The sequence below is a fragment of the Pipistrellus kuhlii genome, unplaced genomic scaffold (assembly GCF_014108245.1).
Source record: "Pipistrellus kuhlii isolate mPipKuh1 unplaced genomic scaffold, mPipKuh1.p scaffold_m20_p_53, whole genome shotgun sequence".
Classification (NCBI taxonomy): domain Eukaryota; kingdom Metazoa; phylum Chordata; class Mammalia; order Chiroptera; family Vespertilionidae; genus Pipistrellus; species Pipistrellus kuhlii.
In genome coordinates, this window is record NW_023425555.1 from 157,547 (window position 1) to 184,570 (window position 27,024).

A 27,024-nucleotide genomic window follows, 5' to 3' on the forward strand; every position below is an offset into this window, starting at 1 on the left:
GGGCCGAGCTGGGGGGAAACGGGAAAGAGCAGGGAGTGTGTGGGCGGCAGGGTGGACCCCCCCATACACACACACCCCCATTCCGCATGGCCAGCCAGCCTGCCCTCCTCTCTCTGGAGTGTGGCGAGGACGGACAGGAAAGCTTCCCTTTCCCAACCATGATGCCAGGGCTGAAGGGGAGGGGTGGGGGCCCTCGGTCCAATTCTCTCATTTTATAAATAGAGGAAGGGGAAACTGAGGCCCAGGGGGGCCGAGTCTTTCCCGGGTCCCACAGTGGCTTTCCGCTTGCCTCACTCTCCTCCGGGAGCCGCGTGGGGGCTGGAGGAGGAAGGTGGCCTAAGAGTGACCCCATTCCCCCCCGCCGCTCCCCTCAAGGGCAGTGCGGGCCTCTGCGGGCCTCCTCGGGCGGCCATCCTCTCCGGTGCCTGCGGACCCTGCAGGACAGCAGTCCCCAGAGGCAGGGGGGAGAGGAGGGGCGGACGCCGGGCCAGGCCGGGCGGGGAGGCCGCCCTCCTCCCCTGCCAGCACGCAGCTCTGGGCGCGGAGGTCGGGGTCCCTTCCCCTCTGGGGGCCTCGGGGACTCGCAGTCCCTTCTCCCGCCGCCCACGAGGGGGGGATCAGGCTCGGACGCGCGGCTCGATCGGAGGAGGGAGGCTGGGGAGTTGGACCGGGCTTGGCGGCTGCAGCCCCTGGCTGGTCCCGGGGGAGAAAACCTCACCCCGGCGTCCCCATCCGCACAGCGGGCGACAGGCGAGCCCGGGGCTCCCGGCGGGAGCGCAGCGGCCCCGCGGGCCCGGCGGAGGGGCGGGCGGGGGGCGGGCGGCGCTCACAGCACCATGGCCGGCAGGTGGTGCGCGGCGGCGGCGGCGAGCGCGGGCGGGTGCGGGTGCGGGAGCGGGAGCGCGGGCGCGGGCGCGGGCGCGGGCAGGGCGGGCGCGGGCGCGGCGCCGGGCGGCCGGTGGCGCGCGCTCTTCTGGTGGGCGCGCAGGCCGGCCAGCTGCGAGTAGGCGCTCTGGCACACCTGGCACTTGTAGGGCCGCTCGCCCGTGTGCAGGCGCACGTGGTTGCGCAGCGTGGACGACTGGCTGAAGCGGCGGTTGCAGAAGCGGCACACGAACGGCTTGTCCAGCGTGTGGATGCGCATGTGCGAGCGCAGGTTGCTGCGCGAGTTGAAGCCGCGGTGGCAGATGACGCAGCGCATGCGGCCCGCGGGGCCCGCCGAGTCCGCGGGGTGGAAATCCTCTGGCCGCGGGGAGAGGGGGGAGAGACAGCGGCATAGAGAGAGGCCTCGTTAGAACCCGCGGCCAGCGCCCAGCACCCCCGCTCCCCACGCGCGCGGTGCTCCCGGGATCGCCCACCTCCAATGGGATGGTTCTCGGGCAGCTGATGGGGAGCCCGGGCAGGGGGGCTGGGAAGGGGAGCGAGGGGCCTGGCTTGGGGTCAGGCAGGAGCTGGGCTCCAGGCCACACTGTGAGACTCGGAGACTTAGTGACTCGGCCCCACCAAACCTCAACTTTCCCATCTGTAATCACCAAAAGCTGAAGGCTACTCTGTGCTGAGCACTTACCTGCCTGCCCCCAGGTGTGCAAAGTGCCTGCCCATGGTAGCCTTCCATAAGTGGAAGTAACTATTATAACCCCTAACCTCCCCTAAGAAAAACTCCGTTCATTTATTGTCCCCACAAACGTTTCCTGCCTCCTGTGGGCCAGGAACTGCGCTCACTTTCCCCCTCAGAGCAATACCAGCAGCGCCGCCCTGAGCGCTCTGAGGACTACAGGAGTGACTGTCAGCTGCAGGGGAAGGCTCAGTGAGCAGCGTTCAGGAGCCTCAAATAAGGGGCATCAGAGCTCACAAGGATTTCCTGAGGACCAAGGGGATAAACGTTTAGCCCAAAACAGAATAGCTCAGCGGCCCTCCAACACACGAGGCAACTGCTCACCGCCTTCCCACAGGTTCACCCTGAGCACCACGCAGTGCCAGGCTGGGCATCAGTGGCACAGCAGGGAAAGGCACAGAGCCTCAGGGCCCGGAGGGAGCTTAGCGATCACCTTACCCAACCCCCTTCCTCTAAAGATGGGGAAACTGAGTCACAGAGCCATTCCCAGGATGGCACAGAAGCCTGGCCCCTCGCTCCTCCTGCCAAGCCAGCTGCCTCTGGGGACCCCCCCCCCCCCGCTCTGTTCCGGCCAGAAAGCAGACGCCTCTCACCATGCCTGGGCCAAGGGGGCGGCTCCGGGGGCATCGGCCTCCTCCACCCAGTAGGTCCGCTGTGCTCAGTGGTGCTGGAGGCTGAGCCAGGTGCCTCCCCACCACACCACACACACACACACACACCACACACACACACACCACACACACACACACACCACACACACCACACACACACACACACCACACACATACGCGCGGGCACACACACGCACACACACCACACACACACCACACACACACACCACACACACACACACCACACACACACACCACACACACCACACACACACACACATCACACACACGCGCGGGCACACGCACGCACACACACGCACACACACCACACACACACACACCACACACACCACACACACGCACACACACCACACACACACACACACCACACACACACCACACACACACCACACACACACCACACACACACCACACACACCACACACACCACACACACCACACACACACCACACCACACACACACACACACACCACACACACACCACACACACACCACACACACACCACACACACACCACACACACACCACACACACCACACACACCACACACACCACACACACACACACACCACACACACACACACACACACACACCACACACCACACACACACCACACACACACCACACACCACACACACACACACCACACACACACACACACACACACACACACACCACACACACACCACACACACACCACACACACCACACACACACCACACACACACCACACACACCACACTCACACACACCACACGCACACACACCACACACACACACACACCACACACACACCACACACACACCACACACACCACACACACCACACACCACACACACACCACACACACACCACACACACACACCACACACCACACACACACACACACGCGCGCACACACGCACACACACACACCACACACACACGGCTCCGGGGTCCCGTCATGGCGGCCTGGTGGAGCAGACCTACCGTGCTTGTTCTTTTTCTGCTCCTCCTCCAGCCCGGGCACCCCGGGGATCCCGAGGAAGGTGTTGTGCGAGTTCCCGTACCACACCAGCAGCTCCTGGTCCGGAGGGATCATCTGTGAGGAGGAGGCCAGAGGCGGTCAGGGAGGCGGTGGCGTGTGCGTGTGCGTGTGCATGTGTGAGAGAGAGAGAGGGCTCTGCACACTGCCTCACAGCCAGGAGGCACCTGTCATGGGGATGCGCTCCAGTGGCCCCGCTCCACAAGCCATGCCCACCAGCAGCACCACACAGACCCTGGGTGCTCTGCTCCCTCTTCCTGCCCGGGCGCCCCGCCATCTGCTGGGAACGCGCTGCCTCCCAGACTCCCAGTGCCCCCAAGCGGATGGCAACAGAACAGCAGCAGACGTGACAGGCACCCCAAGTTAGAAGACTCCATTTCTTACGTGGGGGTGAGGGGAACAGTCAGCCAGCCCTCAAGTCTGAGGGCAGAGCTGGATGTTCCCAAGGAGCCTGTGTTGCGGGTACCCCTGCCCGATAACGCTATCCTCTGGAGACAGCTCTCAGCCAAACACCCCAAGGCAGCAGCACACCACAGGCTCCTCCCCCATCACAGGCTCCGTATGGCTCCGGGCACCAGGGCACCAAAGCACCTCCCGGTTCCTGCCTCCGGGGGAGGCACTGGGCCACGCAGCCTTACACGAACTCCCCTGGCCGTGTCCTGGCCTTGGCATTCAGCGCCAGAGAGAGCACAGGCTCTCTGCTCCCGGGGAGCACCTGCCCGGGGAGTGGCCGCCAGGAGGAGGACTCACAGTGCTCATCCAGGGAGCTGTGGGGCAGCCAGCTCCTGAGTGGAGCAGACCATACGCCATGCTCCGGCGCATCTCAAGGGGCCCCCAGCCCCCTGCCAAGCGGGAAGCCGTCGGGCGCAAATGAGAGAGGGGACGGTCCATCACCCTCCTGAGCCTGCACTCACCCCGGGATCCCTCTGATCTCTCCAGAGAAAGATGGACACCCCAGGCAACAGCTGGTTTGTTTTCCTGGTAGGTCATCTTTTTTTAAATTTTAAAAAAAAATGTTTTTATTGAAATTTTTTTATAGCGAAAGGAAAGGAGGAAGAGAAATGATATTGGTTGCCTCCCACATGCTCTCCAGCCAGGGATCAAGCCTGCAACCTGGGCATGTGTCCTGACCGGGAATCGAACCCTTGACCTTCTGGTCACAGTACAACACTCAGCCAACTGAGCCACACCAGCCAGGGCCCTGGCCTTTTAGATCTGATGGATTCCATTTAGGGGTGTCTGATGTCAGCCGTGCAGGCCCTTCCATGCGGTTCTGGTCCGCGGGTCCCCATCATACTGTGAGCCTGCTGTCCCGCACACCTTCCTCTGGTCGGAGGCCGGAAGACTCTCAGGCAGCACAGCCAGCCTGTTCCCGGAAGCAGAGGGACTCGGGGAGCAACAGGTGGGAGAAGGAAGTGCGGGTGCGAGCAGACCCCCCCCTCCAAAGACGCAGCCAGGGGTCATGTGCCCTTCTCAGCCAGCCCCGGGCCCAGAGCACATGGCCTCGGGCCTGGGGGAAAGTGAGCGCTGAGAACAGGCGGGAGGGGGGTGCGGAATATGGAAGAACCAAGTGCAGTCTGAACCCACCGACAAGTAGGTGGGGCCTCACAGAAAGCAGGAACCACAGCGAAAGTTCTGGAGGCCTCTCTGGCCATTCACAGCCGTGGCCACTGTCCAGGAGGCCAGCAGGCCAGACCTAGAGGCCCCGCTGGAAAAGGGGTGGCGAAGAGAGGGGCTTTGTAAGCCCTTGGAAAACCGGAGGAAGGAACTAAAATATTCCAAATAAACTCACTGTGAGGGAAGCCACTCCCCACGAGACTGCGCACATGGGACCTTTGTTTTGAGGGCCCTGGGTGACCTTGCAGAAGCCCCTTTGCCTCAAATGCAGGAACTGGGGTCTCTGAGGCCCCCCAACGTCTGGTCTCTGGTTGTACGTCAGCTGCAATATTGCCCCAACGCCTGGCTGCAACTCTCAGATGGACTGACCTGTATCCAGCGTGGATTTTGTACAGCGACCAGCCCCCGTCAGACAGCCTGGCCTGCCTCTTCCTTCAGGCTCCCAGCTCAGTCATGTTGGGGTCCCCTCGGGCTCCCCCGCTGCTGAGCATGTGACTTTGGGCAAGTCTCTGGGCCTCGGTTTCCTCCGCCATAACTGGGTGCTTGTCGGGGTGCGGAGGAGCCAGGCACACAAAGCTCTTTACGCGATCGATACCCAGGAGAGCTTGCTGTGACCCCCACCCCCACCCCGCACCCCGCACCCCCACTCCCGAGCTCGCCAGCCTCCAGAGAAGCTGGCAGGGATCTCAGGCGCGTGGGAGTCCCGCAGGCGCCGCCGCAGAGCTGGCAGCGGGGCACCGGGCGCCGGTAAAGCCCTGCGTGGCCGTGGCTTTGCCTTCACCGTCTGACAGGACCACAGGCTGGGCCCCCACTGCTTCCTGCAGAGAAGGGGTGAGAGGCTCAGCAACCCCCCCCCCTCCCTCCCCCGGGATGTCACCCTGCAGCTCCACCTCCAGGCTCACTCAGCCGGCCTTTTCCTCTTCATTCACAGTAAGGATTATTAATTAAACCTAACAGCGAAAAGGGGGTGATGACTGCGGAGCCAAGAGCTCTGAGACTGCACAAAACTTGAAAATTATTATTCCAGAGCTTCAATGTTAACTGTTTCAATACAACGGTGAGGCATTTATGTACTAACGTTTTTCACATGGATAAAAATGGGCCCTGCCCTGACCGGTATGGCTCCGTGGATAGAGTGTCGGCCTGAGTACTGAAGGGTCCCGGGTTCGATTCCGGTCAAGGGCATGTACCTTGGTTGCGGGCACATCCCCAGTGCGAGGTGTGCAGGAGGCAGCTGATCAATGTTTCTAACTCTCTTATCTCTCTCCCTTCCTCTCTGTAAAAAATGAATAAAATATATATTTTTTTATTTTTATATTTTTATTATTTTTTAATATATTTTATTGATTTTTTTTTACAGAGAGGGAGAGGGAAAGAGAGCTAGAAACATTGATCAGCCGCCTCCTGCACACCCCCTACTGGGGATGTGCTTGCAACCAAGGTACATGCCCCTGGCCGGAATCGAACCCGAGACCCCTCAGTCTGCAGGCTGACACTCCATCCACTGAGCAAAACCGGCCAGGGCACTATACATATATATTTTTTAAATGGGCCCTGGCTGGTGTGGCTCAGTTGGTTGCAGCTGGATGAGTCTTCCCGTGAGCCATACAGGATCGACGTTTCCCCCTTTCTCTAAAATCAATCTTTACAATGCACTCCAAGTAGTTTTACTGAAATTAATTATAAGGTTAAAACAGTGGTGCGGACCCATGGACAGAACTGTGCAAACACCTAACAGGGCGGAGAAGGAGCAGCCAGCCTCTCCTCCGGATGCCAGTCACTGCGGGTTTCTGGTAGCGAGGGGCCTGTCATTTTGAGACAATTAACAAACGCTGATTTCGGTTCCTGGGGAGCAGCGTGATGGGCAGAGTGATTTCCATTTTCCACATGACGCATCTGATCTTTTAAAAAATGAGCTGCTCTCATTCTATTTTTATACAAAAAAAAAAAATATATATATATATATATATATATATATATATATATATATATATATTTTTTTTTTTTTTAAGAAAGAGAATCTGTTAAGAAGAACCTACTGGAATTGAGAATGACGCACAGCCCCAGACAGCAAGCAGCCACCGGCCCTCTGCGCCCCACAGGGAGGTGAAGGCAGCCTGGCCAGCACAGACCCGGGAACTGAGCCCTGGAAGCCGGCAGCCGCCCTGGTCTGCACGTCTGGTCTCTGCCTGCTCCAGGCAGCCCTCTCCTGAGATCCTGGTCCCATTGTCTGGAGGCCCCGAGCTCCCGCCAGCTGCCGGCCTGAGAGCAAAGACCATCACCCGGACGGGAGGGGAGGGCGGGATATCAGTGCCTGAGACTTCTGTGGACAAATGGCACCATCTCTCAGCTCATGCTTCCTACCCTCCTCCACCAGCCCACAAGGTTTGTCCCGCCCTGTTTCCGTTCTGAATTTTTATAAACTGAAATGACGGGGCTTGGGGTTTGTTTTCCTAGTACAAATTCCTGCCGCACTATTGAACATGCTCCCTGGGGCTCCGCTGCCCTCCCTGCCCCAGGCGGCGCGGAAGCCCGGGTCTAGAAGGATCTCGGTGTCATCTGGGCGGATATCAATTTCCATTGTGCCACAGATGTCCTGACACGCCAATTAATAGAGCTCCAGCAAATAGATAGTGGCCAGGGAGGCCCCGTGGTGGCCGAAGCCTCGGCTCTGGGGTCCGACAGGCCTGGGCTCCAATCACAGCCCAGCAGCCTCCCGCAGTCTCCCGGAACCCCACTTACACCGGCATTAAAAGGGGGAGAGCACCTCACGGGTGGATTCTTTTTCTAAAAAAGCTGCTAAGCCTGAGCGAGGCGCCGGCACGCGGTAAAGGCTCACAGTGTCAATGATGCTGCTCATTAGTACTCAGAGCACCTTACCTGCACCCACCGGTGAACAAGGTCGGAGGGAAACCGAGCGTACCCCCCCCCCGGGGGCCAAAGGAAGGAGAGGGGGGCCATGCACTCCAGGGGGAAAGCTCAGCTGCCTGAGATGAGAAGGAAAGTAGCAAAAGACAAGCCCACGTTTCAGGGCCAGGAACTTGTCAGAAAACGGGCGGGGAAAGACTGGGAATTCTCTCCCTCATTTCCGAATCCAAAACACACACACACACCACCACCACCACCACCACCACCACCACCACCCCCACCCCCACCCCCCGCTGTCTCTTATTCCCACGTCCTCTCCTTGTGCTGTGTTTTGGAGTCAAAGGCCTTGCTTCCTGAGGATGAGGTGGGTGTTTTCCTGGGAAAACTGGGTCCATGTGTGTCCCCTTTCAGCTCAGCCCCCTTCACCTACAGAAAGAAGTATTCATTCAACACTGAGCTCCCACTTGCCATGGGCTGGGAACTTTCTAGAAGTGTCGCTGTAGGCCCTGAGGTTATAGGAAATTCTTCCTGGTTGCCATGTGCAAGGATGACATGCCAGGAGATAGGCCAGATGCCGAAAGGCCTGGGCACTCTCGCTCTCGGCTCTCCATGGGCCGGCTGGCCTGGACACGCCCACCCTGGTGTCCGTGCGGACGGCTGAAAACTGTGGAGCGGCAGCAGTATATCCCACTTATTGGATAAAGACCTTCCTTCTTATTTATTTGTCTTTGGCACGTAATGGGTTACGGTTAGGAAATATAAATAGTCCTGAGTGACAGGAAGATGGAGGAAGCCGATCACGCAGGGGCCTGTCTCCTGGGGTAACTTGCACGCGGGCCCAGAACAAAGAGCCGGCTCCCCCAGGGGCGTCTGGGAGAGGTCTGGGCACACTGTGTCCGGTGAGCTGAGGCCTCGGACCCGCAGCACGATGGCCACACACACCTACATGCTCACATGGTCTGGTGGGTGGAATCGGACATTACAACACAATCTGAGGAGACTGTCCCCACGGAAAAGTGTGCCCAGCTTCACGCAGTCAAGATAAGATGAGGAAGCCCTGGCTGGGGTGCTCCGTTGGAGCGTCTGTCCTGATACGCTAAGGTTTTGGGTTCGATCCCCAGTCAGGGCACACACAAGAATCAACCAATGAATTCATAAGTAAGTGGAACAATAAATTAAGCGCGCTCTCTCTCGCTCTCTCTCTCTCTCTCTCTCTCTCATAAAAAGTCAAACCTAATAAAAATAACATGGGTGATGTTCTCTGTTTCTTTGCCTCTCCTTTAACTAGGTCCGTCTTTGCAGAAGTTAGAGCGTTCCTGGCCAAGCATGCTATCCAGCTACTGATATCATAAATGATGGGACTTCTCCCTGATCTTCTCTTATCAGCTTACACTCCTGATCGAATGTGGGTGGCTTTTTCAAATGCTCATACACCCAGGCCCCTCCTTGCAGAGTTCTGACCCTGAATAAATGTCTATTAACATGTCCTGGCTCCGGGCAGCTTCCGGCCAGCAGGAGGAGATGGGGCACAGCGAGCTGAGACCAGCCCCCACTTCTGCCCTCTGCCAGAGCCACCCCAGGCGCCCCGTCGGCCTCCTGGGTGCCTGTGCGGGCCTATGCGGGGGGGGGGGGGGGGGGAGGATGGTGTGGGTGTGGGTCCCCAGGCGCATCTGAGTCTGGGTGGCTGGGTAGCCGGGTACACATGTGAGGGTGCGTGTGTGAGGGGGAGAGGGGAGAGGATCTGGAAGGGTGCTCTCTATCAGAAGTGGGGTTCGGCCACCCCTGAGGCTGATTCCAGGAGGTCTACTCTCTCAGGGTGTTAGCCCCCTGGATGGTCACAAGAACCTCCTCTGTCCTGGGCCTGGCCACCTGGGTCCTCCGTCACACTGCCTCCCCTGCCCCACCTCCCCGGGCCCGGGTAGGATTGCTCACCTTCCAGTCATCCACCTCCTGTCCTCCCAGGGCTCCCCACACCTCCCAGCTGGGGCCCACTCCCAGCCGCACCGGGCAAATCCATTCTGGTCATTCCCTGAGGCCTGGCTATTCAGGGACAACCAGACCTCAATTCCAGAAGCTTCTAGGCCCCAATGCCCCTTGGGCCTTGGAAGAACTTAGGGATCTGAGTCGTTGGGAGAGGGGGAGAGGAAAGGGAGCATAGGCTAATAAGAAGTCACTCCTGGACTCTGGGGGGCTCAGCCAAGCCCAGCCCCACCCAAGGGGCACTGTCCCTCTCCCCACCTGCAAGCAGAAGCAGGAGGGCCGGAAAAGTGGGGGGCAAACAACCTCATCACCCTTGAACAGCGCTCCCAACAACCTGCCACCTGCGCCGCTGGGAGGCCAGGCACCAGGCTGTCCTGGGCCAGATGCTGAGAGAATTTCCTGCCCAGGGACACAGCCCAGGAAGGTTCCGGCAGGGTGGCCGTCCTTGGCCACCACCACTCAGCTCTCCATCAGCTCCTCCCCGAACAGTCTGCAGCTGCCCAAGCATCTCTTTCTCCCATCTTCTTGAACTCTCATGCCCTGGGCCGGCTTAGCTCCCCACCCCCCCGCCCCCCACAGGACCATGGGAAGTGATAATTATCTGCCTGCTGCTCCCCCTTTCTCTCTCCTCTGAGAGAGAAGCTCCACCACCGCAGGCATGAAGCCCGATGCCCTGTGAGAGCTCCTGCGTCTGCCTGCCGCCCACTGCGATCCAGTCCCCGTGTCTGTAAACTGCAGCAGCCACAGCCTCCCTCGTGTGGGTTAAATCCGTGAGGATTAGGCGGGATAATGCGGCACTGCCACCAGGAGAAGGCTGACACCCGGAGAGACTGGTATGTGACGGCTGAGACTAGATGGTGACCCCCATGTCATCAGAGTCCCACGCACAGCGCAGAATGAGGGGCAACACACCGCTAAGCCGCTGCAGACACAGCCCCTCCTCCGCCCGCATGCACGCTCGCCCTGGCTCTCGGTGCTGTTATGGTTTCTGAACCCCAGGACACCCTCAGCAGCTGCCCGGGGACCTCCCTGCTGAGGTGCTCGTGACATTCCCACCGGCATCACATCCAAAGTCCCGTCCTTCCCGCTCTGTGGCAGAAAGCGTGCCTGGGGGTCATACTCCTGGAGACCGGGGTGCAGAAGCCTCAGCCCTACAGCCTGGGCGGGGCCGCTGGGCTGCTGTCAGCGCCCCTCCACGCCCGAGCAGACTTCAAGCACGGCTGCCCAAGCCCACACCTGCACCCAGCTGCTCCCCGGCTCCCTCCGCGGCAGCATGCGCTCACCTCGATGGCCTTGTAGAAGATGCTGGTGCCGATCTGGACCACCTCCAGGTTCTGCTCCTGCTCGTTCCGTGCGCACTTGATGTAGGTCATCCAGCTGCGGTGGTCCTCCTGGCTGGCGTCGATGAAGTAGCGCACCGTGCCATCCTCATTGAACACCTGGCACAGGGGCGTGGGGACCAGGTGAGGCAGCGCGCTGGCAGGTGTGCCACCTGTGTCCAGCCGGGGCGCCAGGCCAGGCGCTCTCTCTCCCCGCCCCACAGCGGCCCCAGGAAGTGGATGGCTCTTCCCATCTCAGTTTTCCGCTGAGAAAAGAGAGGCTCCGAGGGGCACCGTGACTTGCCTGAGGCCAGCTGGCCAGGAGTGGCCAGTGGGGAGTCCACCTCTAGGGGCCACAGGCGCCTTCTGGCTGCCACGTCCTCCCCATCCCCGTTAGAAAGGGGTCTCCCGGGTCGCGGGTGAAACAAAGAAGCACCCGCGGGGGATGGAGAGGGCTCCTCAAAGCAGCGGAAGGCGCTGGCCACACCCCAGAGGGCACGCGGGAGCCCAGAGCGGGGAGGCTGGCTCACCGGTGGCACCTGGCCTGGGGAGAGCTGCCAGGGACCTCAATCTGGACCCCAACTTCCTGACCCAGCAGCGAGGAGAGAAAGTAAGCCCGGCTTGTGCCTCCAGGGGAGCGAGGAGGGAGGTGAGGAGGGGTGGGGGGAAATGCAGGTGGCAGGAGAAGGCTCCCAGTCTGCATGGGCCCTGGGCAAGCCGGGTCTCAGTGCCTCTTCTGTGAAGTGAGCCCACAGCAGACATGCTCCATAGATGTGGCCAGAGGAAAGAGGGTCGGACTTGGAGGTGGGGGGAGATGGGGAAGCTTACTGGGCGCGTTGGGGGATCCAGCGGCATAGGGTCCTGCCTTGAGGAGCCGCAGGGCTACAGCTCCCAACCAGGGCAGAAGCAGCTGCTGGGCGGCTGAAGATTCCGCCCCCTCCCCTGCCTTCCCCTCCCCCTCACCCCCCACCCGCGCTTCTCCCTTCCCCCCTTACCCACTCCCCCCTTACCTCCCACATGAGGTTGTTGTTCTTGCAGATGTCGACGTGCTCGGGGGCGATGACGCGGCCGGTGAAGGGGCCCATCTCGGTGCCGGCCTTGATCCAGGTCTTGGAGAAGATGCCGAGGCCCTCGCCGGGGATGGAGCTCTGCGCGATGATCACCTCGGCCGGCAGCACCAGGCTGGACAGCTTCTGCACCTCTGTGGCCGCGGGGCGGACAGGGGACAGGGACAGGGTCTCAGCGCCCGGGGCCCTTCCCGCTCGCCCCTGCCCGCCCCGGCCGCCGGGCCACTCCCCGGGTGCGCGGACAGGGATGGGGAGGGAACAGAGCGGTGCGGGGAGGCTCCGCGCGCATGTTGCAAGCCTGGCACCCTCCGCGCCCTTGGAAGCGGTGCTTTGGGCCTTATTTCTAGTTTTGTCTTATTTTTGTGTGTGCGTGTGTTGTTGTTCTATTTAGTCTCTTCGCGAAGTCTCAGAGCACCCATCTTTCCCCCTGCCCGCACCCCAGGAAAGTGTGGTCCCACTCGTGGGCTAACGAAGGCCAGCTCCCCGGAGGAGCCAACCAAGCGGCACTGTTCGCCCAAGTCCGGGTTTGTGTTCTTCCGCCCCGGACACCCCCACCCCCGCCTCGTCACCCCGCGGAGCTCCCTGCGCTGCGAGCTCACTGCGCTTCGGCGCACCGGGGTGCGGTCAGGAGCTCCGACTCCTGCGGGTGCGGGAGGCCCTTCCCCGGGACGGGCTGGCAGCGCTGGGCACAGATCTCGGCCTGCGAGGGGGCCAAGGCGGCTCCAGAGAAACGCTCGGGGCGCATCGCTCCCCGTGTGACCCGGGCAGGGCGCACCCAGCATCCATCCAGAATCCGGGGCGCCGGGGAGGGCGGCTCCCGAACCCGGGCGAGCCCTGAAGTCGTCGCCTGTCCGGGCCTGGAAGAGCTGGGGCACCCCGCCGTCCCTGGGAGAGGAATTGGGGGGGTCCCCCTGCCGGGCCTGGCAGCCGCTGTGGGAATGGGAGGCGCACAGGGCGGCCTCCGTGTCTGACAAGACGCCCCCCTAAGCGACCTGGGAAAATGCCGGAGCCGGTGGCGGGGAGCGGGGAGCGGGGAGCCGGCGGGGAGCGGGGACCGGGCTGGGCGCGGCGGCGGCGATTTGTCACGCCGTTAACGCGGCCGCATTCACCGGGCCCCATCCGCCAGAAATGGCTAATTCCAAATTCATTAGCCCGGGAAGAATGCTGTAGCAGTAAATCGCGGCTCCGCGCGGAGCGGACTTGTTTAAAAGGGGCCGAGGAATCCCCCGGACAAAGCGGGGGGATTAGATGGTTGACGGGGCGTGAATGGAGGGGAATTAGGCTGCACGGCGAGTTAAGGAGGAACGGAGCCGGGGGAGCGGGCGCCAGCGCCGGGAGGGAGGTGGTGCCGGGTGATGAATGAGCCGGGGAACTTGAGACATCCTGAAGAAAAGAACTTTCCTCCTCTCTCTCTGCCCTCCTCCGAGGCGCCCGCCCCCGCCCCCGCCGCCTTTTAATGATAAAAAAAAAAAGCACCCGGTTTAAGTGGGAACTTTCGCGGGTCAAGCCCAAGTTAACCAAATGAATTTAAAACCCCTCTTCTCGAGTCAAGTGCTATTACACGCCTCGTAAGGCTTTCACCGCCGGGAGCCCGCCGGCTCCGAGGGGCGCGGGGTGGGCAGAGGCGCGGGGGGCCGCCGGCTCCGCAGCCCGGGCGCCGCGGTCCGCTCCCGGTCCCTCTCCGAGCGGCGCGGTGGGGAGCCGTCCTCCGCCCCGTCCCGCCCCGCCGGGGCCGGGCTCGGGGTTCGGCTTCTGGGAAACCGAGGCACCCGGACCCGCGCCGCTTCCCCGCCTCCGGGCCCCGCCGGGGAGGGTCCTTCCCCCGGAGGAGGGGCCCGGCCGCCGGCCCGACGGCGCACTCACCGCCCGAGAAGGACTGCGCCAGGACCTCGGCGGTGAAGGCCGTCCTGGGGCCGGCGTGGTGGCTCTTGTCCTCGAAGAGCTGCTCGCCCAGCACGTTGCGCCAGCGGCCGTACAGGAAGCTGTGCAGGATGTCGGAGGTGATGACCTCGGCCAGCGCCAGCCCCGGCGCCTTCAGCCCCGTCTTGAGCACCAGGGCCTCCGCCGGGAGCACGGAGCCCATCATGGGCGGCCCGGGGCGCGCCGGCGCCGGGCACGGACGGATGGGCAGACGGGAAGATGCGCGGGCGAGAGGGGCGCGGAGGGGCGAGGGGAGCTGCCGCGGGGCCGGAGGCGGCGGCAGGGGAGCGGGGAGGGAGGAGGTGCGGGAGGGCGGCGAGGGGACGGCGGGGAGGAAGGGGGACGCGGGGAGCCGGGCGGAGAGGCAGGGAGATGGAGGGAGAGCAGCGGAGATGGAGGGAGAGCAGCGGAGATGGAGGGGGAGCAGCGGAGATGGAGGGGCGGCGTGGAGGGCGGCGGGGACGGGGGTGCGGAGCGGGTGCGGGTGCGGGAGGCGGGCGGCGGCGGAGGACCAGGGCGGCCGGGGCTCTCGGACGTGCGCTCGCCTCCTGCACTCGGCCCGGTCGGTCTTGGTCTTGGCAAACCCTCGGCGCCTTTATAAGACGCCGGTGACCCTCCTAATTGGTTATTAATGACGCCCTGACGTCGGAGGACACTCGCCGTACCCGCCGGCTCAGGAGCCTTCGCCACCGCGGCTCCCCATTCGCTCCTCCCGCCCCTCCCGGCCCTTCCTCCCCCGCCTCCTCTTCCTCCTCCTCCTCTCCCCTCGGGAAGCCGGGCGGGGAGGGAGGCTGCGAGAGGACGGCGAGGAGCCGGGGAGGGGGCTCAGCCAAGTTCAGAGACTCGGACCCCAGAGGCTGCTGGGCAGGAGGGGAGCTGGCCTCGGCCGGCCGGGCTCACCATCGGCCGGGCCCGGACAGGTCCTCAGCTCCTCGGCGGACCTGGGGCTCCGGGCATCCCGTCCTGGGCTGTGCAGTTGCCCCAGAGCCTGCAGGCCCCGCGCTGATGGATCTTCGAGCGCTTCGCCTCAAACGGGCGCTCCGATCGCTCTGCCGCCGCTCACAGTCGGGGTGAACCATCCGGGGAAGAGGCGGCCTGAGCCGCTGTGGTCCTGTCCGGGCCGGGCCGTGATGACATGGATGTGGGGGGGGGGGGGGGGGAGACTCCTTGCCCGGCTGGGTGCGGACGGGCAGACGGACAAGGGGGTTGCTTGCAAAAGGCTTTCCAGCGGGCACAGGGCAGGCGGGTGGAAAGGGTGCCGTGGACCGCACTGGCGGGAGCAGCGGTGCCCCAGAGCCTGTCCTCCGAGCTCGCAGCCCTCCCTGGCCCGGCCCGGCCGTGCACTGGGCTCCATACTCAGGCCTCCTGGCTGCTTCGCTCAGTCCAGATCTTGGGAAACCCGATGCACCCCTGCACTCCTCCCTTCCTGCCTTCCCCCTCTCTTTCTCCTCCATCCTCCATCTTCTCCCCTTCCTCCCTGCTCCTCTGCCCCCGCCCGCCCCGCCACGAGGCTCTCTGCTCCGAGGCTCAAGGCACCTGAGCGCCGGCAGCAGCCTCTCTCTCTCGGCCTCTCCGTGTCGCAGTTGCTGAGCCCACAGCCAAGGCGAGCAGGCCACGGCTTCCCACAGGCGCTGCTGACTCCTGGGGTTCGCTTCTGGCCCCCAACTCAGTGCCAGACCAGGGGGAAGGCATGGAAACGCCTCCCCCAACCTGCAACGCTCCCCCCTTTCCCCGCGGCAGGATTTCAGATTCCGATAACGGGATCGGTTCGCTGGAGGAAGCCGGCTCGGAAGCCTCCTCCGCGGGGCGGAAACGGGTGGGGAGGACAGGCCTTCCCCCGGGAGCGAGCGGTTGTCCTCAGGCCCCTTAGCAAGGAGCCCCTCCACCACGGCCTGTACTGAGCCATCCTCACACCCCCCGCGGCCCGGACCCCCGGCCTCTGCACGCTGGGCTCTGGCCAGGGACCTCCGACACCCCGGGGCCATCGGGCGGAGGCTAGGACGTGGGCAGCCTCCGGCTTTTAGACCCGGGCCCAGAGCCACGGAGGCTGGTCCTGGGAGGGAGCACCGGGCGGAAGGCGCGGCCTCCGGGCCTGCCCAGCAGAGGGCAGCGCTGCGGAGAGAGCGCGGCCCGTTAGGGTCCCTTCGAGCCGCCTCCGGCGAGTCCCCGCGGCTCCGGCTCAGCCAAGGGGCTGGCACGGGAGTCTCCCCGGCGCCCAGGACTTGGCTTCTGCGGAGACGCGGCGGCGGAGGAGCTGCGCCCGCGGCAGAGGAGCCCGCTGCGGGGAGCGCTGCTGGGGCCGCGCCAGCCTCCGCCCCCGGAGGCCCAGACGGTGAGGCTGCGGGCCCCGGTGCGGGCCGCACTGTGTGGATGAGGCTCCTCTCGCCCGGGCTGCCTTGGGGTCAGGTGACCTCCTCCCGAAAGCCCTGAGGATGCGGCCAACCCAGACCGCACCCCACTGAGAAAAGCCCTCTGGGTCCTAACCCACGAGGGGTCAGAAAGGATTGAGGGCTCCGAGAGCCAGGGAGCCCTGTTCCTCCTCCGGAGACCCACAAGCCCAGGGGGACCCACAAGCCCAGGGGGACCCACAACCCCAGGGAAGCCCAGGGGGCGGTGTTGGGGGCCGGGTGGACGCAGAGCCCAGAATAGCCTCCGCCGGGAGCTCAGCTCTGCCCAGGCCGCCTGGATGCGCCCCGGAGGGAGCCTTACAGGGAGTGCCCCGTCTCAGGGCGCCTGGAAACTGGAAGCCAAGGACCTTGCGTTTTCCTCTCCCCTGGCCGAGACGGCGGCCTTCGGGGTTCTCCGCGCACGAGCCCGATCGCTCTCCCCGAGGCCGGTGTGCGGCCGGAGCTCCAGGCCGCCCGCCCCGCCCGCCGCCCCGGCTCCTCAATATTCATGGCGTTAATAGAGAGGCCCCAGTACATCGGCCTTTGTGGCCGCTCGTAGGGCTGAATAGGCCCCGGCCCCTTTCTTCGGGCCGTTTCCCGAGGGGCCGGGCCGAGTGAATGGCCGCCCCCCGCCCGGCCCCCTCGCCGCCGAGAACATCTTTATCCCGCGGCCCGTTCGCGGCCCGGGCTCCGGCAGAACCAATCGATCGGCCGCGGCCCTCGAGGTCACCCCGCGGCCTGTCCCTCCCGCCGCCGCGCCCCCGGAGCGGAGGGAGCCGAGGGAGGTGACCGGCCTGCGGATTGGGGGTGCGGGGTGGGGCGCAGGCAGCCTGGGGGGTGCGCCCCGGCAGGTGAGGAGGAGCTCAGGACCCGCAGCCGCCGGGGGATAGCTACCTGTTGCCCCGCGCGGGGCGGAGCGCGGGGAGGACGCGGGCCGCTGAGCCCCGGAGCCCTCCTGCTCCCCCAGGACGGAGGGCCGCACCCCGAGGCCGGGCGCGCAGCGTGAGGGGCTCCAGGCCGAGCGGCTGGACCCGAGGGCGCTGACCATCCCGCCTGTGCGCCCCGGTCTGGGGAGCGCCTCCGCGGGGGGTTGGGGGCACCCTGGCGGAGGGGGGTGTTGGGGGGCACCCTGGCGGAGGGGGTGTTGGGGGGCACTCCAGTGGAGGGGGGTGTTGGGGGGCACCCAGGCGGGAGGGGGGTTTTGGGGGGCACTTCAGTGGAGGGGGGTGTTGAGGGGCACCCTGGCGGGAGGGGGGTGTCTGGGGGGCACCCTGGTGGGAGGAGGGTGTTGGGGGGCACCCTGGCGGAGGGGGTGTTGGGGGGCACTCCAGTGGAGGGGGGTGTTGGGGGGCACCCTGGCGGGAGGGGGGTGTTGGGGGCATCCTGGCGGAGGGGGTGTTGGGGGGCACCCTGGCGGAGGGGGTGTTGGGGGGCACCCTGGCGGAGGGGGTGTTGGGGGGCACCCTGGCGGAGGGGGGGGTCTGGGGGGCATCCTGGCGGAGGGGGTGTTGGGGGGCACCCTGGCGGAGGGGGTGTTGGGGGGCACCCTGGCGGAGGGCGGTGTTGGGGGGCACCCTGGCGGAGGGGGTGTTGGGGGGCACCCTGGCGGAGGGCGGTGTTGGGGGGCACCCTGGCGGAGGGGGTGTTGGGGGGCACCCTGGCGGAGGGCGTGTTGGGGGGCACCCTGGCGGAGGGCGTGTTGGGGGGCACCCTGGCGGAGGGGGTTGGGGGGCTCTCCGGCGGAGGGGCGCGGGGCGGGCGGGGCCCAGGCTCGCACCTCCCCGCTCCCCGCCCGCCGGCCCGGGAGGCGCAGACAGGAGCCCATTGTCCGCGGGGAAATACATTTTTGGGGCCGTGAAAGCCCGTCTTTCTTTCACACGTTGGAGGATCCCTGCCCTCGCCCTGGAGGAGAGATTTGTCCCCCCCGCGCCGCCCGCCGCCCCAAACATCTGCCGGGAATCCGCCCCGGGGCGGCCCGCGCCCTAAGCCCCGCGAACTCATTAAAACCATATTAGCGGGGGGGGGGGGGGGGGGGGGGGGGGGGAGGAGAGACGGGGGGGGAGGAGGGACGGGGGGACCCGGAGAGGGGCGAGGGGGACCGGAGGGGGGGCGGCCCTCGGGGCATCGATCGGCGGTGAGCGGAGGGAGGAAGGGAAGAATGTGGATCCCCGGACCCCACCGCCCCGTGCGCCCGGCCTGGCGGCAGGAGGGGCCCTGCATCCCCGGTCCGTCTGCCTGGGGCTCCCCACCCCGGCCCCGGCCTCCCCGCCGCCTGCGGGACCCGCTCCCGCTCCCGCTCCTCCCGCCCGCGGGCCGCCCCGGCGCGCTCCCCACGCGGCATCGCACTTGTTTTTCCTCTCGCCGCCCGCACCGGCCCCCGCGCCCCCCGCACCGGCCCCCCGCACCCTCCTCCCCGCGCCCCCCGCACCGGCCCCCGCGCCCCCCGCTCCGGCCCCCGCGCCCCCCGCACCGGCCCCCGCGCACCCCGCACCGGCCCCCGCGCCCTCCTCCCCGGGGCCCCCCGCCCCCCGCACCGGCCCCCCGCGCCCCCGCGCCCTTCCTCCCTCGGGGCGGTCCCCGTCCTCCCGCCGGGCCCGGGGTGTCTCCCGCCCCGTCCTCGCAGGCCGGTCTGGGCTTCGGGCGCACAGGCTGGACGGCTGAGGAGGAGGCGGGGTGCGGCCGCCAGGGCGGCTTCAAGGATGCAACCGCGAGCCCGGGACAGCGCCCCCCGCCGGCCCTCCGCTCCGGGGACAGCGCCCCCCGCCGGCCCTCCGCTCCGGGGACAGCGCCCCCCGCCGGCCCTCCGCTCCGCCGCAGACAAAGGCCCGGGCGCCCGTCGGGCGGGTGGCGCGGGGTCTGCGCGGGGCGGCGGGCGGCGGGCGCGCCTCCCTCGGGGCTGAGCCTCCCGGAACCCCCTCCCCCGCCCCAGGCCCACGCGCGGCCGGGCTCCGGGATGCCCACGCCACGCCCGGCGGATCAATGCGGCGGGACGGAGGGGAGACGCCGCGGAGGCCCAGCGGCCGGGGAGAAGGGGCGCAGGCTGCTGGGGGCAGAGGGCCGGGGCGGGGGAGACTGAGGCAGAGAGAGGGGGAAGGGTCCAGGTGGAAGTCTTAGTCTGAGGCGAAGGAGTCAGAGATAGGGGTTATCCCATCATATCCACCGGTAAGGATTTAAAAATAAAACTAATAATAATAATAATAATAATAATAATAATAATAATAATGGCCAAAACCGGTTTGGCTCAGTGGTAGAGCGTCGGTCTGCGGACTGAAAGGTCCCGGGTTCGATTCCGGTTAAGGGCATGTACCTTGGTTGCGGGCACATCCCCAGTTGAGGGTGTGCAAGAGGCAGCTGATGGATGATTCTCTCATCGACGTTTCTAGCTCTCTCTCTCTCTCTCCCTTCTTCTCTGTAAAAAATCAATAAAATATATATTTTAAAAATAATACTAATAATGATGATGATGATAAATTTTAAGAAATGAGTCCAAACCTGGCTCCAGTAGGTACTGCTGGGAGGGAGCCAAGGTATGCGTGTCAGAGACAGGGGTTCCTAGAGAGACCCGAGGAGAATTCTGAGAGTTAGGAATTGGCCAAGAGGCAGGAGGGAGAGGGAGGATGGGGGCGCTTCAGGCACAGAGATTGGGGGGCAGAAGGAGAATGGAGAAAGCATGCAGGAGGGTGAAGAGGGAGAGAGTTTGGGGGAGGAGGGGAGTGATGGGAGGCCCTCCCTGCCCCCTATTCTTCGGACCCTCTGGCCTCGGCCCTTCCTGTCTCCTGCGAGTCTGGGCGGCCAGAAGGAAGCTCCAGCACTCAGCCCCCTCCTCCTCCAGAGGCCCTGCCCACCCCACTCAGCCCCCGCCTCCGCCACCATCTCCACTGCCCGCACTTCCTGCCGCCAGCCCTGTTCCTGCCCATCCTTCCACCTGCTTTGCCCCGCAGCAGAGAGGAGGTGGCACAGGAGTAACAGCCTCATTCTGGACTCACCTCCTGTTGCCACCCACGCGATCGCCGCTTCTCGGGGATCCTGGAGGCTCTGACTATATTCCTTTACTGAGCACCCACCGTGTGCCAGTGCCAGGCCCTGCCCCAGGCCCCGGGCACCGGGCCAGTCCCTGCCCCCAGACCAGCTCCCAGACGTGCAGGTCTGCAGCCTGGTGGGCGAGAGGGGACGGCAGCCCCTCCGAGGCCGGCTCTCTGAGGTTCTGTCCGGGTGGCTTTCCTTCCCCGCGAAGTGGAAGCAGGATCCTCGACTGCCTCATCCCGCCGCCGGCCGTGAGCGCTCCCACGGAGGGGACAACCGAGGCTCTCATTCCTGTGTCGCCTCCTCTGCAAAGAGCGCCTGGCCGCATGGAAAGTCCCTGGTCCCAGCAGGAGACACCCGGCCAGGAGGCCTTAAGATGAGGCCAAGCCTGCCCTAGCCAGTTTTGCTCAGTGGATAGAGGGTCGGCCTGCAGACCAAAGAGTCCCGGGTTCGATTCCCGTCATCATCATTGCAGTCCTGTTGCCAAAGTCGCCAACAGCACCAAGGATAAAGGGGGTGGGGGGTGGCTCCCACTCTCTGAGCCCCTTTTTGCTCCCACGCTGAGCACAGGGTCACACACATGTACATATGTCAATGCACAGCAAGTCTGGGAGATGTGTTCCAACCTTCACCCCGTCTTACAGCCAAGGACACGGAGGCCCAGGGAGAGCAATGGAAGCCGCTAAGCCCGTGCCTTCCCCTCTTGCCTTCCGTGGCTCCCTAAGCCGGAGAGAACCCTCGGACACTATCTTCACATCCACGTGCCCCTGCACAAGCCCAGCTCTGAGCAGGTGTCAGGCAATGGGTGAAACTGGGCTGGATAAAGACTTAATTTTAGACTCGTTTACCCCTCCCACCTTTACCTGTGCCTGCCCCTGCCCTCCGCTGTCCAGAGGCAGACTTTGGGCAATCAGGGAAGACAGACTCGCTGGAAGACCACTTACATGAGCTGTAGTTACAATGAAGGGGGCGTTTGCTGCTCTAAATGTCTAATAAGTCTCAAGTTGCATTTATTCTGGAGCCTTCTGGACACCCCAGACTCTCAGATCATCATGCATTTATTTTAATTATGCAAATATTGACTGCAAACCCGCAATGTGCCAGACTGGACCTGGAGCGCGGGGGCAAGGGGCAAAGGCAAGGCGTGCCTTGAAACCTCAGCCCAGCCCCGGCAGTTCCTGGTCCCTGGGAACAGCGGTTCAAGGTGTATTAGCTCAGGCGGCATCTACTGAGAGCTCACAGTGTGTCAGCCTTGTCTGAGCACTGGGGAGACGCCGAGGAGGTGGCCAGCAGGTCTCTCTGAGACACCGCTGTTCCCTGGGCATGTCCACCATACCCAGGCCACCCCGAAGGACGTTAGCCAGACTCACCGGTTTCTCCTCTGTGGGATTTCAAGGAGAAAAGGCTCGCATCCTTGTTCTATAGCTGGGCTGGAGGTTCTCTTGTTCCCCCCAGCTCTGGTGTGTGGACACAGAGAGGGCAGTTGGGAGGGACCAGGCCTGCAAGGGAGGGCAGTGGTGGGTGATCAGGCCAGGAGGGGAGGGCAGTTGAGAGTGACCAGGCCTACAAGGGAGGGCAGTTGGGGATGACCAAGACTGCAGGAGAGGGCAGTTTGGAGCAATCAGGCTGGCAGGGGAGCAGTTGGGCATCAATCAGACTGGCAGGGGAATAGTTAAGGGGTGATCAGGCTGGCAGGCAGAAGTGGTTAGGGGCAATCAGAAAGGCAAGCAGGTGAGCAGTTGGAAGCCAGCAATCCTGGATTGTGAGAGGGGTCCCAGATTGGAGAGGGTGCAGGCTGGGCTGAGGGACACACACACCCGTGCACGAATTTTGTGCCCTGGGCCTCTAGTTTTTAACATAAAAAAGGAGGTACATCATGTGATGATCTCTGTAAGATGCAGAAAAAGCACCCGAAAACTACAACAACCACTTATGATAAAACTTGTGGCAAACTAGAAACAGAGGGGAACTCCCTTATCTGATACTAGGTATGTACAACAATTGTAGAACAAACATCATTAATGGTGAATTATTGAAAATGTTCCCTCTGATAAGACCAGGATGCCCTCTCACTACTCTCAGTCAACAGCGTGGTGGTAGTCTAAGCCAGTGCAATAAAAGGAAACAAATGGCGTAAGGATTAGGAAGGGAAAAATTATATCGTCATTATTCATAAATTATATGATTCTTAATATTAGAAATCCACATGAATCTACAAGCTATTACAACTAAAAAGGAATTGAAGTAAGGCCATTGGAATCAGGTCACTAAACAAAAATAAGGTGTATTTCTACAACCAGTAACAAAAAAATGAGAAATAATATTTTCAATATAGCATTTTCAATAACATAAAAAACCCAAGAATGAATGCAAAGAAAGCTGTGCAACCTCTATACTGAAAACTACTAAAATGATAGAAAGAAGTCAAAGAACTCCGGTTTGGCTCAGTGGATAGAGCGTCGGCCTGCAGACTGAAAGGTCCCGGGTTCGATTCCGGTCAAGGGCATGTACATTGGTTGCGGGCACATACCCAGTAGGGGGTGTGCAAGAGGCAGCTGATCGATGATTCTCTCTCATCAATGTTTCTAACTCTCTATATATCTCTCTCTTCCTCTCTGTGAAAAACCAATAAAAATATATTAAAAAAAAGAAAAAAAAAGAAAAAAGAAAGAAAGAAGTCAAAGAACTAAACCAAAGAAGGGATTAGAAGATTCGTGTTGGGTTGTCAATTCTTACCAAAACCCAGCAGATTCCATGTAATCCTATTAAAAATCCCAAGTTGAAAACACTTTTGTGAGGAAATTGATAAACTGATTCTAAAATTTATATGGAAATGCAAAGGGCTGAGCAGAGCCAAGGTAATGCTGAAGAACAGAGTTGAAAGACTTACCGTGAATGTACAGTAATTAAGGTAGTGTCCTCTTTAAAAATAGATATTTTATTGATTTTTACAGAGAGGAAGGGAGAGGGAGAGAGAGAGTTAGAAACATCAATGAGAGAGAATCATCGATCAGCTGCCTTTTGCACACCCCCGACTGTTTTTGCACACCCCCGACTGGGGATGTGCCCGCAACCCAGGTACATGCCCTTGACCGGAATTGAACCTGGGACCTTTCAGTCCACAGGCTGATGCTCTATCCACTGAGCCAAACTGGTTTCAGCTGTATTTTTTTTTTTTTAAGTATATTTTTTTTTACAGAGAGGAAGGGAGAGGGATAGAGAATTAGAAACATCGATGAGAGAGAAACATCAACCAGCTCCTCCTGCACACCTCCCACTGGGGATGTGCCTGCAACCAAGGTACGTGCCCTTGACTGGAATCGAACCTGGGACCTTTCAGTCCACAAACCAACACTCTCCACTGAGCCAAACCAGTTAGGGCAGGTAGCATTGTATTGGCACAAAGACGAGCAGATTGAAAAACGGAAAGGTGCATACAGCCCCTTTGGTGTGGCTTATCAACTTGGGAGGTCACAGTTCAGTTCCTGGTCAGGGCACAGGCCAAGGTTGTGGGCTCAATCCCCAGGGGTGGGTGTGCAGGAGACAGCCTATCAATGATTGTCATCATTGACGTTTCTATCTCTCCCTCTCCCTTCCTCTCTGTAATCAATAAAAACAATTTTTTTAAAGGCAGCATTTGGAATCCTTGAGTGCATGGCATTTAAAAAAAAAAATTAAGACTGTCAGACAGGGGAATGGGTTCCTGCTCCATGTGTGGACTGTCTGTGTAAGGAGGTGTGAAAAGTCTGACGTCACAGAATTGAAAAAACGCATTTATGTTGCAATGTTGGCTGGTGGATGAGTGAGACAGGAGGCCTTTCTGGCAGGAACCTGGCGGCAAAGCCTGGCAGTGAGTTGGGCACGGAGCAGCCACCAAGCAAATGCTCTGGCCTGCAGGGTCCTGGAACACGGAGTCACGGAGGCAGAACACGGAGGCGCGGAGGCATGTTAGGGAGACACGGATGCAGCCGCCTCCCTTTCAGGGGCGAACAGATGGAAGACCTGCCTCATCGCCACCCGGCCAGCCTGGCAGCGACAGGCCCATCAGGGCTGGGAATTGCATTTACACTCACACCTGTGTGCGTGATGTCACAGAATTGAGTGCGGGTGTCACTGTTTTAAATGCGCCCCGAGAGCTCACCGCACCTCGCCCCCTCCCCCTCCCGATCCCCCCCTCCGTCCCCGCAGGGAGCCGCTGGTGGCTCATGGTCAGAGGTCTCATTCCTGGTCCGCCAGGGGCTGCAGGCTTGACTCCCCCATTGGGGTGGGGGCGCGGCAACCAATTGATCTCTCTCTCTCTCCACCCCCTCCCCTCGGTCTCTCTCCCTTCCACTCTTTCTAAAAATCAATGGGAAAAATATCCTCGGGTGAGGATTAAATTAAATAATAGTAACAGTGAGTTAGTAACAAAAACAAAAAACAAAAAAAAATTAAAAGGTTTTAAAAACATTTACTGTTTTCTATTGGGATTTGAATCAAACAGCTGTGGAACCCTGGACCCCAGCCTAGCACGACTGGGAAAGCACGGCTGCGGTCCAGTTCTCAGGGAGGGGAACTGACAGGGAGAGCCGTGACCTGTTCGTCACAGAGGGAGTTAGCCGTCCGAATAGGGAACAAAAGCCAGGCCTCTACTCCCCAGGTGCCTGTCCTCTCCCCGTGACTCAAGGAGAGACAGGTCCCTCCGATGACCTAGGGGTGGCATCGATCCGAAGAACAACACCATTACCCCAGTCCTGTCACCACCCAGTCTTTGTCATCATCTGAAACTCGGAGCTGCAGCAGAGAGCACCGGGACGGAAGGGATGTGGGTGTGTCACTGGCAGAGGGGCTGCAGGGAGGAGGGCAGGGGCCCTGCGCAGGGCAGGAAAGCACTTGAGAGAATCTGATGTAAGAAGGAGAGGTCACAGGACCAGAGACTCCTCGGCGATGTGCTTGAAACGGGATTTCCTTATGTGTTATCACGTGCCTGGAACTGAGCAGCCTTCACCCACCCAATGGCGGGCCAGTCATCGCCCGCACACCCGTGTGTGTGCTGGCTCTCCCATAGCTGCCTCACCTGCCCCTCAGGGCTGGGCTGTTCTTACTAATGGCCCAGCCGCCTTGGCCTTGGGGGACAAACGAGGTGGACCTGGGGCCAGTGTATGGGGGGGGGGGGAGGACGAAGAGCCAGGAGAAGCCAGAGGGTCAGTGGTGAGGCTGACATTTTTTGCAGACCACGCAGTCTGTCCTCATGCTCACAGTGACCCCAGAGCAGCCAGCAGCCCTGCGCTCAATCATTACTACTCGCTGTCATTTTCTTTTTCTTTTTAATGTATTTTATTGATTTTTTACAGAGAGGAAGAGAGAGGGATAGAGAGAAACATCGATGAGAGAGAATCATCAGCTGCCTCCTGCACACCCCCTACTGGGGATGTGCCCGCAAATAAGGTACATGCCCTTGACTGGAATCAAACCCAGGACCTTTCAGTCCACAGGCCGACGCTCTATCCACTGAGCCAAACCGGTTTCAGCTAGCTGCTATTTTCTAAGTGCTCATGGTGAGCCAGGCGTCAAGTCCGTTACATGCATGTCGCTGACCTATCTCAGACCTCTGGCCAGGAAGGCAGTTACTATGCCCATTCTGCAGATAAGGAAATGGAGGCCAGAACGGTAAACAACCTGCCTCAGGGCGCAGAGCTGCTGAGGAGTGAAGACAGGGCTCAAACCCAAGCCTGAGAGTCCAAACGTCCATTCCTCCCACTCTGCTGCCCAGGCGGGCTGGACCTGCGAGGTCCCTCTAGACGCAGGCGTCCTCAAACTTTTTAAAGTGGGGGCCAGGAGATCCAAGATGGCTGCGCCCAGGTGAACACCTAGCCGCAGCCGCACACAACAATTTCAATAAAATACAACTAAAATATAAAACGGACATTGCCCAGAACTACAGGAAGGTTGACTGACTGGAAATTCTACAGCGAGAAGCAAGGAGAAAACCAGAAGGAGGCGCGGAGGAGCTGGAAAAGCCAAGGTACGGAGACGCGGCGCGCGGAGAGGACGGAGCCGGAGAGGAGGGAGGCCGAGTGCCTGGCGGGCGTTCCCTAGCGGAAAGGAGATAAAACTCCGACTGTGCTGGGCCCCCGACTGCTCTGAACCCCAGTTTTAAGCCAGACCCCGGGGACTCAGGCTCTGCCATAGGGAGCCGGGCTGTAAGGCGGAACCCGGGGAGAGGAGAAAGGAGGTCCCGGAGGCGCGCACACTGCGCGCAGAGAAGGGACGGTCGGCTGTGCCGCGGGATTGCCCTGACGGGAAGGAGACTGGGGCTCCAGACTGCTCTGAACGCCACCTCCAACTCCACTTCCAACTGAACTGAACCCCAATACCGGGCTCATTGGGGGAGAGCATAGACTGTTTGGCAGCAGGCGAAAATCGAGGGCACCTTTCTCTCAGAGGCGCCGGCAGCAGCGAGCACTGAAGGACCCGCATAGGGCGGGGCTGACAGAAGCCAAGGCTGTAGGCTCCACCCTGAAACCCCGTCCCATCTGTAACTGCGAAATGCGACAACAAAATAGATCACAAACGAAAGAAATGGAGGA

General features: G+C 61.8%; 1 protein-coding gene across 1 annotated transcript; it reads right to left on the reverse strand.

Annotated features, from left to right (window-relative positions):
• Window positions 1-771: 771 nt before the first annotated feature.
• On the reverse strand, window positions 772-14,273 carry PRDM12 (PR/SET domain 12). Its single transcript, XM_036416072.2, has 5 exons — window positions 13,989-14,273; window positions 12,069-12,259; window positions 11,023-11,178; window positions 3,220-3,331; window positions 772-1,242 (listed from the first exon to the last, which is right to left on the reverse strand). Exons 1-5 carry the CDS (start codon window positions 14,209-14,211, stop codon window positions 827-829), a joined length of 1,098 nt encoding a protein of 365 aa, XP_036271965.1. The 5' UTR covers window positions 14,212-14,273; the 3' UTR covers window positions 772-826.
• Window positions 14,274-27,024: the final 12,751 nt, after the last annotated feature.

Bases quoted from the DNA above. Each gene is read 5' to 3' on its own strand.
- PRDM12 (XM_036416072.2), bottom strand. From the start codon at position 14,211: ATGATGGGCTCCGTGCTCCCGGCGGAGGCCCTGGTGCTCAAGACGGGG. The intron at 12,260-13,988 runs GTGAGTGCGCCG...CCGCGGCCACAG, and splicing joins GGCGCAGTCCTTCTCGGGCG to AGGTGCAGAAGCTGTCCAGC. The intron at 1,243-3,219 runs GTAGGTCTGCTC...CCCCGCGGCCAG, and splicing joins GCAGAAAAAGAACAAGCACG to AGGATTTCCACCCCGCGGAC.